The sequence below is a fragment of the Rhipicephalus sanguineus genome, chromosome 8, assembly GCF_013339695.2.
Source record: "Rhipicephalus sanguineus isolate Rsan-2018 chromosome 8, BIME_Rsan_1.4, whole genome shotgun sequence".
NCBI classification, from domain to species: Eukaryota; Metazoa; Arthropoda; class Arachnida; order Ixodida; family Ixodidae; genus Rhipicephalus; species Rhipicephalus sanguineus.
The window spans coordinates 124,845,352-124,859,644 of record NC_051183.1 but is presented as its reverse complement, the minus strand read 5'-3'; the positions used below and the strand labels follow the sequence as shown (position 1 = coordinate 124,859,644).

The 14,293-nt window shown below is 43.2% G+C and overlaps 1 protein-coding gene across 3 annotated transcripts in view; it reads right to left on the bottom strand.

The window, feature by feature from the left end:
• Positions 1 to 1,833: 1,833 nt before the first annotated feature.
• LOC119402348 (solute carrier family 26 member 6) overlaps positions 1,834 to 14,293 on the bottom strand; it is a 113,857-nt gene continuing 101,397 nt past the window's right edge. For all 3 annotated transcript variants that reach the window (XM_037669495.2, XM_037669492.2, XM_037669493.2), the window contains exons 9-21: positions 13,474 to 13,627; positions 11,430 to 11,543; positions 10,982 to 11,059; positions 9,986 to 10,081; positions 9,784 to 9,890; positions 7,629 to 7,698; positions 7,151 to 7,260; positions 6,258 to 6,324; positions 5,432 to 5,617; positions 4,928 to 4,982; positions 3,645 to 3,754; positions 2,586 to 2,674; positions 1,834 to 1,953 (exon numbers count right to left, since the gene is read on the bottom strand). In XM_037669495.2, the coding sequence (XP_037525423.1) occupies positions 1,944 to 1,953; positions 2,586 to 2,674; positions 3,645 to 3,754; positions 4,928 to 4,982; positions 5,432 to 5,617; positions 6,258 to 6,324; positions 7,151 to 7,260; positions 7,629 to 7,698; positions 9,784 to 9,890; positions 9,986 to 10,081; positions 10,982 to 11,059; positions 11,430 to 11,543; positions 13,474 to 13,627 (1,246 nt within the window). In that variant the 3' untranslated portion in view covers positions 1,834 to 1,943. The remainder of the gene's footprint in view (positions 1,954 to 2,585; positions 2,675 to 3,644; positions 3,755 to 4,927; positions 4,983 to 5,431; positions 5,618 to 6,257; positions 6,325 to 7,150; positions 7,261 to 7,628; positions 7,699 to 9,783; positions 9,891 to 9,985; positions 10,082 to 10,981; positions 11,060 to 11,429; positions 11,544 to 13,473; positions 13,628 to 14,293) is intronic.

Sequence of the window (14,293 nt, the reverse complement as noted above, 5' to 3'; positions counted from 1 at the left end):
TGGTTTTCGGTCGGAGACTTTAAACTCCTGGTAAACTTCGTGAGATGCTCTGACATTATTGCCCAACGAAACAATATTTTAATTGGGAACGACGAACCTTTGATTCCCCATATGTGCAGTGTTTACATTAGCAGAGAAAAAGCATTCGCGCTTCGAACGGAAACGAGCTAGCACAACTGTCTTACAAACTAGAATGCAGGCGCGCAGCAGTTTTATGGGCGAAGCCTATATTTTTTGTTAGGCTGTAACCGACTATAGTTATATACAAGTTCGCTCTAAAAATAAAGGAAATGAACTGCCCGATACCTCAACAGTCGTTGTGGTGAACTGCTGCTTTGAACCTTAAGTCACGTTTACCCTGAGACAATCGGCGTCTAGAGCGGCGTGGAAACCAGATCGGCGTCGGTGAGGTCCGCCGGATTCTCACAAGGCGGACCAATCGAAGCGCGAGCCACGAATTGAATTATCGCGCCCGAGTCCTACGCGCTTGCGTTATCGCAGGCGGTGAAGTCCGTCGTGGCATCGAACACCTTCGTAACGACCCCGGACTTTTCGACAAGCTCCGCGTGAAGCACACAGGCTGTTGTCGCGAGTATGCATCTCATTTGAGTGTTATGCGTTGCCATCTCGCAGAAAGGTTAGAAGTATATTTCTTGGCTTGACTAAGCTCATCAACCTCTTTCAAAACAGTACGAATCCACCACTACCGATGCCATGAGTTCTTTGAAGACGTCCTCCTGTGGAGCTATCTTGTACACGTTTCGCGGTAGTACGGAACGAAACGTCACGAGAGGACGAGAGGGAGCCGCACGGCATTGTTCTAGGCTCGTGTGACGGTCAGACATGAAAATAGCAACCGGAAAAGGCACTGCTGTCAATAATTTTGGCAAATAACGGGCACAGAACGGACAGAGACACCGTTCTGTTTAATATACAGAACGGTGTCTTTTGAGGGGCGAAGCTCCTTAAAGCGGCACCCGTTCGTCCCTTGTAGTGCGTAACTAGTCGTAACGCTAGTACCAGATCTTGACCTCCAAGGTGGTGCCGGTTGGAGATTTCTCCTGTGCGTTGTTGAACAATAAAAAATTCGCAGCGTGCGCGTTAACTAAAAGCCGAATTATTCTGCCTCTCATTCCCTATTAGCAGCCATTGGCATGTTCCAGTAGGAAACGTTAGTAGAAATAGAAGTGTCTAAAAGCCGACTTCTTCTGTCTCTCATTCCCATTAGCAGCCATTGTTTACCTCCAAGGTAGTGCCTGGTGAGATTTATCCTGTGCGTGATTAAACAAGAAAAATTTTGTTCAAAACGCCGTTGATTGATGAAATAAACCAACGAAAGACGCCAGATGTTTTCTAAAAGCAAAACGAAAGAACGCCAGATGTTTCTAACGCAAAACGAAAAGACGCCAGCTGCTTAACGAAATACGCCAGATGTTTTCTAAAGCAATGGTTTTCTAAACAATGAAAATTCACAGCGTACATGTAAAATTAAAGTGAGCTGCAAGTCGTCATAACTCTCATCGAACCTTTAGTATAAACGCGCCCGATCTCGCGTCGGTGATGATGTATTGGGCAGAATTCACGGAAGATTCACGGTTTACCGATGAACCTCCGCAGCTTCGCCCACTCATCATCATTCACTCCGTGGATATGCTGTGATTTTTTTTTTGTTCTTGTTGCTTCAGTAGGCAGTACGGCCATCACCTTCAGATTCCATGCTTACTTTGAACGAATGTCAGGATTTGGTGTTATCGAATGTTATAAGGTCGTTTCAAGGAAACAGTCGCCTTACTTAATCTCGGGAAAGAAATATTGCAGAAAGAGACCGATTCCATTTGTGAATAAATACTAAAAACATGTAGGATGTTTATTACAAATATTTACAAAAGTGCAAAAGCGAGATGTGACGTCACGACAGCGGCTTGTAAACTTGGGAATCTCTTTCAAAGAAATCTGGAATAAAGGGAAAAAGAAAAATAATTAGCATGTGTGACCGAGAGGACCCTTCAAGTGGGCACTTTTACCGAAGCCGGTATGATAACAATAATTGCTGTAAAGCGGTTGTATACTATCGAGCATTGACGAAATATTCAGAGCGGCGGAGCATATTAAGCAATGTGAGGGGCTTCTTGCACCTTCTAGCAACGCCACCTAGTTTGTCTATGTGGCGTTGCTTCTAGGCGCTTACAGTCTCAGGGTCAGGGCTGATAGCCAATCTGCGACAGCTCTCTGCTCTACTAAACAATATTGATTGTTATGGGGTCTGCGAATAATTATAGTTAGTGCCCATTTCTTTACCTACAGCGCTGGATACATTTCTTGCAGACTACTCACATCCTCAACAGGTTAATATAAGTGGCTGCATTTTTACAAACATCAACTAGAACAGATTACCATTGGATTACCTAATCTCGAGGGCAAATTATATCGCCCGGGCATTGAATATACTCATTAAACCTTGTTCAAGGGATGTGGCTTTTCTACGTTGCGCAGAGAAATTCATTACTGATATGTTAATTCAATTGGAGGTTATTATTTAGCAGAATGGCTTATTTCTTGCTTCACTGGTAATAAACAACACTTACTCTGAAACTTCTGGATGAGTGTCTACAGATTCCGTATCTGGTTCTGGTTCGACAATGGAGGGTGGGGGCTCGGGAATGGCTCCAATGAACTGTAAGAATTACAAAACATACAAAGCATAAATCACTTGGCATCCTGTGTCATTGCTCTCACATAATGAGAAGGTGAACAGCACGTTGCCGGCACAAGGTACATTCACTCAACTTGTTCGCATTTTTTTCTATTCTCAAGCAAAGCACGTTTAGGGCGGCTGACCAACTTATGGTGCCCTCTAAGTGAATACCTTGGCTGTGAAAATGTTAGATAGCATGCACCATGTTGAAGAATAATTATCGCCAATTTTGTTATCGCTGGCGACAAACAAAATTACGTATTACGGCTTTCTCTCCGTGCATAGCTTTAAAACCCGCACATTTCTTGTGATTGACTGTTTGCCAAGCTTGAGGCTTATTAAACGTCTATCTTTGATTAAATAGCCACGCTCAATATTCACGGAAAAGGCTGCTCATCACACACACACGTACCAAAGATGAAATTAAACCGTGGTTTTTTAGTATACAATATATAGTGTTTGAGATCCATAATCACATAAGCTCGTGTGCGAGACGCTTGAAACCTCACCAACAAGATTCTCGATTTGCCTGCCCTAAATAATTAAAAGTTGAAGCCGGAAATATTTGCCCGATTGGTAGTGCAATATCCTCGTCACTGTGATTTCCACTGCCACTCATGTGTGGTTCAATTTGCTCTTCAAGATGCAAGGACGTTTAAGGTGAAATAATGGGTATGTGAGCTGCCATTGTAAGCTTTTAACATTACTTAGCTAACCTAACTTTATTTCGTCTCGCTCTATGCCCAAGGCAAACCGCATGCCCGCAGCGATGAGGCATTTGCGCTTGAAAATAAGAAGCTGTGGTCTGGGAAAGCTACTTTCTTGTATTCATTCATTCAAATACTTCAGGCAATTAAACTTTTTGGTTTTCCTTTTTCGCTCCCGCTCTAAACATCGACGCTGCTACGTGCCTTCAGAGCGAAGTGTGTGTTTCGGTTGTTATACATACCTTGTTGGGATGCTGGGCTGCCTGAACGGCGTCGAAAACGGATGGGAAGAAAGCGTCTGAGCCGAGGAATTCCACTGCATCCGCTTTGCGTAGGAAGTCGAAGACGGAGTCTGCCGAGAGAAGATAAAAAGATAGAAAAAAAAACAATTTTAACACCTCTTTAGGTTACAGGACGTCCACAGTTACGACGTTATATAAATAAATAACCTGAACAACATGATTGATGCATGGATCGCCGCAAGCGCCCATGCTATGCACAGTGTTGGATTAAAATGGTCCTTAATCACTGAAAATTCAATCTAGCATTAAAATGAACGCCAATAGTTGTTGAATCCAAAGTGGCTTCAGATTCTCGGTAACTGTTCCTGTTAGGCGATTCCCAGCGACATTAGTTGTTCGACGACTACTCATAATTTCAAGTCTCCATTTTGTCCTGAAGCTATGTCTAGTTAATCTATATGTAGCACGAGCTCGTCCACACAGTTAGGCAATATTTTTTACTAGGACATATTGGTAACTCGCACTGTAGTTTTACAATCCTGCACATTGACTATAAGGCACAGACACTGGTTGAAGCCCGCGTATCTAGTAAAATACCGTAAACATAAAGCCTCACACACCGCTAATCAATACTTTCATAATCACGCAAGCAGTCATGGTAGTAGCGTCGGGATAGAACGTCCTCATCTTAGCCATGGGCGCAGTTAATGCACGAGATTATATAGAAATAACTATTCTGATAATACGCTATTTAACTGTTCTGGTGTCACTTGTTTTTCGTATATTTTTCACAATGCAACTTAAGAGCTTCAACAGGGTCCCGCTTATATCTCTAGGTCGAGACCCATGGCATAGCGCAACAGATCTCCAGCTATTACCTACCTTAACACATTCGATATCGCGACAGGTTGTAATAAAAATTATTAGCCTGCGCGTACATTTGATATACGCAGCACTGTGATGTTCATGCAAGTATTCGTTAAATATTTTACCGAAATGTTGAACTGTTAACGAAACCGCCACAGCTTCGCATTGCTTGCTGAACAGGAAACGTAAGATTTTACAATTTAGTTTTCATGTAATGGTCATAGAATATTTACTTTCGAAAGCTGATGCCGCTCCTATACGTGTTATGGCATAACAATACTTAAGTCTGATCTTCAGTTTTTGTTGATAGCAAGATTGCCTCTGTCCGAGTTTTTAAGTCCTCTAGAAATAGATTTGCTTGTTATAAGAGTGGGTTACAAGGGTATTGTTCAATATTGCCTAATAAATGTGCTTACCGGAACATGCAGCAATGAAGAGCTTGACGTCAACAGAGTCGTAATCCCGTTTAAGCTGAAACCAGAACAAAAGGCAGCGTCAATGTCATGCATCGGATCTTGTTATTTCTTTTGTATGATTATTTTTATTTCGAATTCAAGCATTGCCTCTATTTTTGTGAATTTAAAAAAGAAGCGTTGCTTGCTAACCCAAAATGCAGCACTTTCTTTTTACTCGAACATTCTTCAAACAGCGCAACGACGACGAAGACAAAGAGACTGGCTGGCTTGCTGTTTCTTTTGAAGTTTTTGTTTGCTCAGATGAGGTTACATGGGTGTGTTGTCTTTTTCTTTCCATTTCTTCTTTCATATGTTTTTAATAAACATTCAGTTGCGAGTCAGTCCTGTGGTTTGTGGCTCTTGTCTCTTTGTCTTCGTCGTCGTGGTGCTGTTTGAAGAATGTTCAAGTACGGTCACCAATTAGCCCAGCTTTCAATCCTTCTAAAGTATATTCTTTTTACTCACCGATTTCAGCAGAGCAACACTCGATCCGTCCATGAAAGAGACACGAGAGAAGTCGAGGACGATGTGGCTGGGCAGGGCGAGCATTTCGGCGACACAACTGTTGCTCGACTTCAACGAGCACAGGTCCGCGGCCACACTGCAGTTCAACGAGGCGTTCTTGGACTCAGCGCCCAGCATCGGTGAATCCTGCAGAGACACAAGTAAAGCATTAACCAATGTGGCCAACCAATAGAACGAAGAAGCTGCACTTGCGAAGAGTGAGCACTACGCAACGCAAGTTTATTTCCGTCATGATCACCTTCAATAGTACAGTCATAGCGAAGGCCCAAACAAAGTCAAGAGAAAGGGTTTAAAAGGCTAGTGTCATCGCGTCGAACAGGGGGCGCAAATTTTTGTTGTGCACACTGGTAGAAGTGTGCAGATACCATATTCTAAATACATCGTTCAGATGCAAAACTTGGGACGAAATCTGACGTCTTTTCTTTTTCCTTCGGAAACACAGAAGCCAGATGCTGAGATCTCGCAATGTGCCATAATGTAGTCATATTTCAATAACATATCTTTAAATGCATTTATATTCTTATAAAATATATCGACACCAGACCATAATACGTCGTCATTTGCTTCTGTAGCGCACTTGGTTCATAGCAAAGCAGAAGTAAGGTCTACTTCCCTAAAGTCAACATGTATAAAAATTCGCACCTTCGACTCCTACTCGCTGTTAGGAGAGATTTAAATTTGCAGAATTTTCATTTGTATTGTATATTCGCGAGCCACTCGCTCGTGTGGGACGTTATTCATAACAGAAGTAGCAGTGCCACCTCACCTTGACTAGGTTGGCGATGTTGCACGTGGATCCCTTCTGGGCTCGTTTCCGGGCCTTGAGCACGTCTCTGTTAAAAGAAAAATTCGTATTGTCACACCTTTCATTCTCTGGAGCATTGCGAATGCCTCCTGATTTAACCAAAATACACAGCCATAATATGAGCTCACAGCACCGATGCAATCAAGTATCAGTGGTACTTGGCATTCACGTTTCTTAACAACGCGTTTATTACATTTTACTGTGTAGCAGCCGTACGTGAGTGTAACTCTCAAGAAATTCACAATCGTAGAGTACAATCGGAACATGCAATGTGTAGTATGAGTATAACTTGTTTGTCGACATCTTTTTCATTCAGTTTTATTGCCAAAGCCTGCAACCCACATATGCTCATCACCATATGCGTGCGCACGGGGGGGGGGGGGCAGTCACCTAAGAGGAGGGGCGCAAAGTCTGCCCCATATATTGACTTGTTATATAACCAGCAAATAATTTTTTTTTCAGCTCCAGTTCACTTCTTGCCCGACGTTTTTCCTTGTCATGTACAAATTTTTGCAAAGTTAAAATATGTCTTTTTTAAGGCGTCAATGACTTTTCTAGATATAACAGAAATTGTCCATTCTAGTGCACGCTCCCTTCTGTTACTTGCGGATACGTTGACATTTCTCTCGCTGATTTCTTCGCTTTTGACAGAGGCTGAGGACGTAAAAAGTCAGCCTGAAGCATTCGATGCGTTGGCTGTACCAAGCAATTACCTTCGAGAAATTACGCTAAATTACATTATTTCATGAACGACTTCTCACTGGAAGGAATACAATCTTAAAACCACCGGCTATCCTTAAGTACGTCTGCAAACCACTGCAACTCAGAATGAACCACTGCAGCGTTTACCTCACCTGACAGTGAAGCCGACCTTCTTGTTCAGTTGCTCCTTGAAGTATTCTGTGTTGGCGAAGTGAACAGGTCCACCGAAATGGAAGATTTTGATCTTGGGAATCTCGTCGACCTGCATATAACGCCAAAGATGTGATCAGCGCTTGCACTAAATTCTCTGTGGACTTCGAAATTAGTGTGGCAGTGTGCAGTTAACGTCACCGCTTCGTAACTGAAATATTTGACCACTTCCCTCTGAAGTATAGCAGCATCGGGCAAGTATTTCATGGATCGTTCAGCACTAGGCAAAGCCTACATCCCTCGCAGCCATAGACTATAGCACATGAACCGTACAGGTTCTTTGAAATAAATTTCTTATGCCTCAAACGCAGTTCTTGTAATATTTAAGGTGGCATGGCAATTTAAAATTATCGGTGTCATTTGTCATGTGTAACCGCATTGGTCACTCCGAAAGCTGCAATACTGCCAATGGATTCTTACCATTTGGTATTTCTTGATGGGCACGAAGAACTCCGTATCAGCCACAGAACCAAGGAGGAACGTCTTAGGCCTATTGAAAAAAAAAAGATGATAGTTCCCATTTAGCCAACAATTCTTTGTAAGGCTAGGCTAGTCAAGATCTGAAATTAGATTTAATAAGTTGTACTTTTTATAATATCTGTACACATTTGTGGTTTTTCTGTTACCTAAAGAGGCAAATTTTATTGATGTAATCAAGAATGCTATATTTCGCAAGCATTTGAGTTGATGCATAACTTTAATTGCGTTGTTTTGCAAGGAGATTGCCTTTCTCGTGTGATAACTAGTAAGTTATACATTGTAAGTGCGTCAAGAGGAACAAGGATATTTGGGATCTCAGGATTAAGCTATGCAGTCTGCAAAACTGTTACACCATTTGAGATTTATCTTGTTGCCATACAGTAATCACCACTTCGCGTGCGCCTATTTTCTTCCGACACAGCAAGCTGACTGTCTCAAAGTCTGAACGCTAGGACGCTAATCAAAAATGCATTTCGTGGTCTGGGGATTCCAAAAGCAGATCATTCAGGAAAACAATGGCACGCAACATCGATGCAAGTTATTTTTACGCGACAGAACAAGCAGGAAAAGCTGCCAGCATTCACAGAAGATAACTTTCTAGCTCAACGAGAGAAAAAAAAACTGATTTCTATCATTTATCCCGGTGCAATCTATAGATTTCGTGCGTTTTTCCTTGCAACTTTTATTAAAGTGACATGTTCATGCCGTATGATCGAGTGCCGTATGAAGCACGCACAGTTTGAAAAATATCAGGAAATATTAGACTACCGATGCCCTATTTCGAGTAGAAATGAGGCGGTACGGGCGTTTCACGTGCCATAACCACGTGATGTCGCAGGTGCAGGATGTGGTCTATGAGATAAACACGCGCACTGCGAATGACGCCTTTTACTAGCGCAATACACCAACTAGAAAATGTATTTCGGGAGATAAACTCCTCTGACACTTGCCGTTTCAATAAAATTTGTTTCTCTCTCTCTCTCTCCCCGTACATAAATACAAAGTCTGCTAATGTTTGATGGAGTGGCGGGGGGAGGGGGGGGGGGGGGAAGGACTGTTTTCACAATGTTCATGTGAAACATGAAAAACGTGACCAGGCTGCCAGAGGCGTATTTTGCAGCCTCGAGCGCACGTGCGGTTCTAGCGATACGTTATAGAGTAAAAATATTTTTTGGAAATGTGTGGCACGTGTCTACAATGCGGAATAGGAATCGTGCGCACGTGCAAACACAGACGTGCAGCCAACGCTGCATACAGCAGTTAGAGAAACATTATACTCGCGGACAACTTTTCTTGGCCACGAAGCGAAAGCTACACAGCGTAAGCGCGCGTATCCTACCACAAATGAGTGTAGTCCCACCACTGTGTCCGTATTTTCTGCGTGAGATATATAAACAATACTCCTTCATTTCCTAGATGTAGCTCTTTGAGTGAGGACGCAGCTCACACCAGTGAGGTATTTGTATTTGTTTTAAATTTATACGGTTGCCACTTCGCGTTTTCTGCACGCGCGAGAAACTCGCGCCTTTTACGTGTACCTCGAACCCTAAGCGGCGTCTGAGTCGATATGAAACGCTGACTACGCGCACCCATTACTTTCCACAGCGGTGCGAACCGTGCGCCATGCTGGACTACTTCGCGTAGGGGTACATATGCAGAAGCTTCGCCCCCGTAGCTTTCTCTTCATTGCCAATAAAAGTTGTCCCCGAGTAGAGTCCTTGGTATTATTCACAGCCGGTTTTCCTCAGTTGTCCAAGATATTATGACAGTAATTTGACGAATATTCTTAAGTGATGAAAATATGCCCACAACCCATGCAGCGCTGCTGCTTCTTGGCTGCCCGTATTTCGCTTTTTTTATTTTTTATTTCTGCGCACACAGAATAATGTATATCTCTTTTTAGTTGGTGTTATCTAAATGAGCGATAACGAGAAGTGCTTATCATCGAAACTAACGCACGGGATATCGAAACTACCATAGGGAAGGCTCTGAATACACTTCGAATGATCTTGTCCTTTCGATGCGCTTGGTCAAGGTGGAATACTGACTAGAGACCTTTCCAGCAAGTGTTCTTAAGTGCGCTTAAAACAGTCACCTCTGGATCTTGTAGATGAGAGTGAGCAGCGAGAAGCCTACGCCAATGGCCAGTCCAGTGATGACGTCGAAGATGACGGTGGCACCGAAAGAGACCATCCACACTTGCTGTAAAACAAAAGGTGAAGACATGTATAGTTGCATTGCACACCATGTCTCATGACCGTCTCAGTATACGGCAAAGCCGATTGTGGGGTACTCACTCCGTCGATCTTTGAAATGTCCCAGTAGCGTTTGAAGTCCTGAACCTGCATGACGATTTTCTTCAATGATGTCACGATGATCGCCGCCAAGACACACTGAAACAATATAAAATACATGCGTGTTATTGGTAGAAGTGAAAAAACAGTTTACAGGAAGTGACGTCTATTGAAATAAGACTGCTGTACGCTATGTTCGCGCAATAAGAATAGGCTAACCTGATGAACTACAAGGACGCAAGTTTGAGCAAACACCAATCGTGTGTCAGTAATCCATATTTCTCAGGGTTTAGTGAATTACCTGTGCGAAAATATCACAGAATGGGCCTGGGAGAAGGAAGAGGAGGAAGGAAAGGAGTGAAAGGCAGGGAGGCTTGCTACCCTAAACTGGCGGAGAGGGATGAAGGATATAGTAAATCAATTTAGACCTGTCAGATTGGTCGTATTGCGAAGTTGCTACACAAAGCAGCGCGTATTTGAATCTTCTGCGCGTATACATTCGAATAAAAGAGCGTCCAACGCTTTTCACTGTAGTCCGTCTGGTCAGTTCTTCATTAAGAAGGTCCATCAACGCAAGTGAAGGTGTAAGGTATTGCAAATGCCGTATGGAGAGCTATAAAGTTCTGCCCCATCGCATTTCTAACCTTTACACAAGGAATCTATTTACAGTATAATTTGCATTAAGTGAGGTCTAAATATGTTCGGCGCGCATTCTAATGTCTCCGTTTTTAAACAGAGTTTAACAACTGAGTAACGACCGTGGTTTTTCAATTCTTGATCAGATCCGCCGTGCATAAGAAGGACATTATTTGCTTCAAGCAAAACTGTTGGACTACATGCTTTTTTGTTTGCTTTTCTGGTTTAATTTTATGCACTTGAGCCAGGAAAAAGTACGTTACTGCAGGAATGACCGTTGCACTATCGTAAAAATTGCATCTCAGTACGCAAGAAACGTCAAGAAACAGAACAAAGAATTACAATTTATTTAAAACTACTCACGATAGGCAGCTCCTCCAAGTAGTGACCGAGGAAGAGAACCATCAGGACGATGATGACGATATTCACCACACTCACAATCTGCGTAAACAATAAGTAACGAATGTACACTATTCCTTAAAGCATTCATTATTCAAAAATCTACACCTAGTATACTGATTGCGATGCGTACACAAATCTAGAACATTGATCTGTCCCATACTGGTTGGTCCCTTTAGTCCTAAAATACTTTTGTCCCAGGTGCTTTTTAAATAGCTTTTGTTGCCGGTGCTATGACAACAATATTTTTATGGAAGTAATACGTATATAGATAAACTCATAGGTGCCTATCAGGGCGCGATGAACGTTATCACTGTGTTTTATTTTTTCTTGGACGGTGTGACACCTAGTTTTCTTCCAACACCGCAGTGACCATTTTACGCTTAACAGTACGCCAACAGGTTCAGCTCACCTGAGTCTTGCCACCAGCGCCCTCTTGAACAGCACTGCGAGGCACCGATGCGGCGATTGGGAAGCAGGAGAAGAACGATGAGAACACGTGACTCGCTCCGAGGGCGAGGAACTCCTGTTTGAGGAGATGGAAACAATGGAAAATTAGATCGCTGACGTTATGCAAGTCTACAGCCAAACGCATAAAGGATATTGACACTCTTAGTCACAGGAATATTAAGCAGTACATGCCAGCAATTTTTAGACATGAGGCACATTTTGCCTGACTTCCTCCACCTACCACCTACCAAGTTATACTCAATGTTTGCACAGCTCACTTTAAACTCCTTTGGGCGTGGTCTGCATGTTCCCAAGTACCCAAAAACTACTCCTCCGAAAAGGGTCGGGAGTCCAGACAATCTATGACGGACTTAAGTGAATGTCTTTCGGTCGCGTATTGAGCGCACACGCACAGGATATGTTGAATAGCCTCTGACGTGTGGCACCCACTGCAGTTAGGGTTTTGCGCCTGCCCAGTCTTACAAAGGCATCTTCGTGTATATGCGACACCCAGCCACTATCTATGTAGTAATGTTTCCTGGTCTCTTCTTAGCCGGAATGGAAGCCGAAAAGTATGACCAGAGTGAAGTCTGTAAAGACGCTTTTGACGAAAATCAGGGTCATCCCATAATCGTGTCATATATTTTTTTTCATAGACTTAGACAGCAAGCTGTTTGCATATCGGGAAAAGTGAATTGATATGACTTCGCCGTTAGTTTGCGTCATTCTAACTTCTGCGTCCGCTTGCTCGTTCCTAGCTATGCCACAGTGACTGGGAATTCATTGCATTTCTAAGCGAGACAGGCTTAGATGCTCGTCTTTAGAGCATGTGCGGTTTAAAGCCTTTCGCGCGTGTCCTGTCCCCGCGCAGGACAGATTGTACAGCGACTCATTGTGCCATATACCATAGTCACCTATCATCACACCTCCCTCCTTCTTTCTCTTTCTTTCCCCTTTCCCCTTACCCCCGTGAGGAGTAGCAGGCTAGAAACCCGCTTTCCAGGCCGACTTCTCCTTCTCCTTGTCATTAAACATCTTCTTCTTCTTTTGCACAGCTCAGCCCAACCTCTTATCTCAGGTCAAATGCGTGTGACACGTCGCTCCGAGATGTCTGTAACTTGGCGTTTTATTTGCGACACATTCTAGCACGAATTCGTAAACACTAGTCGCTGATGTCAGGCGGCTGAATATGTCGCAAGGTCATATAAAAGTTGCTCTCCTAGGAAATGAGCGTTTTGTATCACTCTCTGGCAGCTCAGTTATTCAGATGTAACCGCAAACTCCTGATAGAGGTACCTCGGCTAAAGAAGTTACGACAAAGCATTAAACCAGAAACGATAGTGCATTTGAAGTTTAGAAAAAAAAATGTTTAAGGAAAACTAGAAAAAAGAAAATACAACGAAATAACCTCCATATGCAACTGAAACATGGGGAAATGGAGCATTGACAGTTTAAATGAACCAGAAAATGGCGCAGTTCGATAAAAAACTGCATTGCCAACAAGCAAGGGCAAAACTACAGAACAACTGCAAGGGCATAACAACTAGAAGATGGTGCTTACATATCCACTATGTTATATTATAAAGAGAAGGAAACGGAAGAAAGCACTTGTATACCTTTGCCAGTGTTGAAAACTACAGCGAGCACATAGATTCAGTGATACGTAATATCGCGGGTGCATTGAGCGCTGCTAGCAACAGCGTAATACTTTTTTGAGGGGAGGGTTCGAGATAGCCTGAGAGTTGATATTTGACGCTAAAGCTACTAGACGACATATAACGGGTGGCAGCACAGCGCTCGCGTTGTCATCCGATCTCACGTGCCCTCGTCTCTTTAGCGCTGTCGCTTGTCGCGTATGAAGTTTCAGGCTAGCTATCCCCCCCCCCCCTTTCGTTCACGTCGTCCTGATTTTGTCCCTGTCTTTCTTGCGCTGCCACTTTTCCCGTAATAACCACCACCAAGCACACCCAAGTTTTACATCTATTAGCAAGCAAGTTATTGCGAACCTGATTAGCGTCAACAGCGTAACCATGCTTCTGGCCGAAGATTCTCCCCAGTGAGAGAGTGATGGCGAAACTGACGATGGCCAAGGCAAACGACTCGGGTAGGATGCTTGCGATGAGATGCGTGTTGAAGCTGGGAAGAGTGGGCTCGGGCAACCTGCAAAGCGACAATTGCTTCTTTGCAATAACAACGCACATACTTAGTAAACACCAAGTTTAAGCGCTTCTTATATGTACACGCGTGCAGCTTTTGTCAAAAGAAACATGGGAGCAGGAGCGTGTTGTGGTCTTAGTCCTGTCGTAGCAACTCCCCGCCCCTCTCCCCCGCAGTGAGATGGAACGGTGCGACCACAACATGGAAACAACCAGGCGCTCCGTGCTCTATGTGCCAAGTGCCATAGTTCCTATTGACTAAGGGAAAACATTGCGCGTGTTGTACGATTAAAACGATCTCAGAGTATGAACCCAACGCTTGGCCTGAATCGATAGGCGTAACCGTAAAACTAGTAGCCCATTGATATTCCATAAACTAGATGCATGTCTTGCTGTAAGGTTTGTGTATGTTTTTCGCGTCGAGCTTTACTGTAAGACTTCGCATTTTACAAGTCTGGTTTCGGTCTTGGTAGGTTAATAAAATATAATTTTTTGTTATTCTCACTTGTAAAAACTTTGCCTTCGAGATCAGTTCCCAACAACTGTAGATACTCTAGCTTACAGCGCAGATTTAACTTAGCAAATTCGAACACTATTACATTCAATAAGTTGAATAAATAAGTGGTGTTAGATATTTCAAGGACTTCACAACTTCACGTGAACACATTTA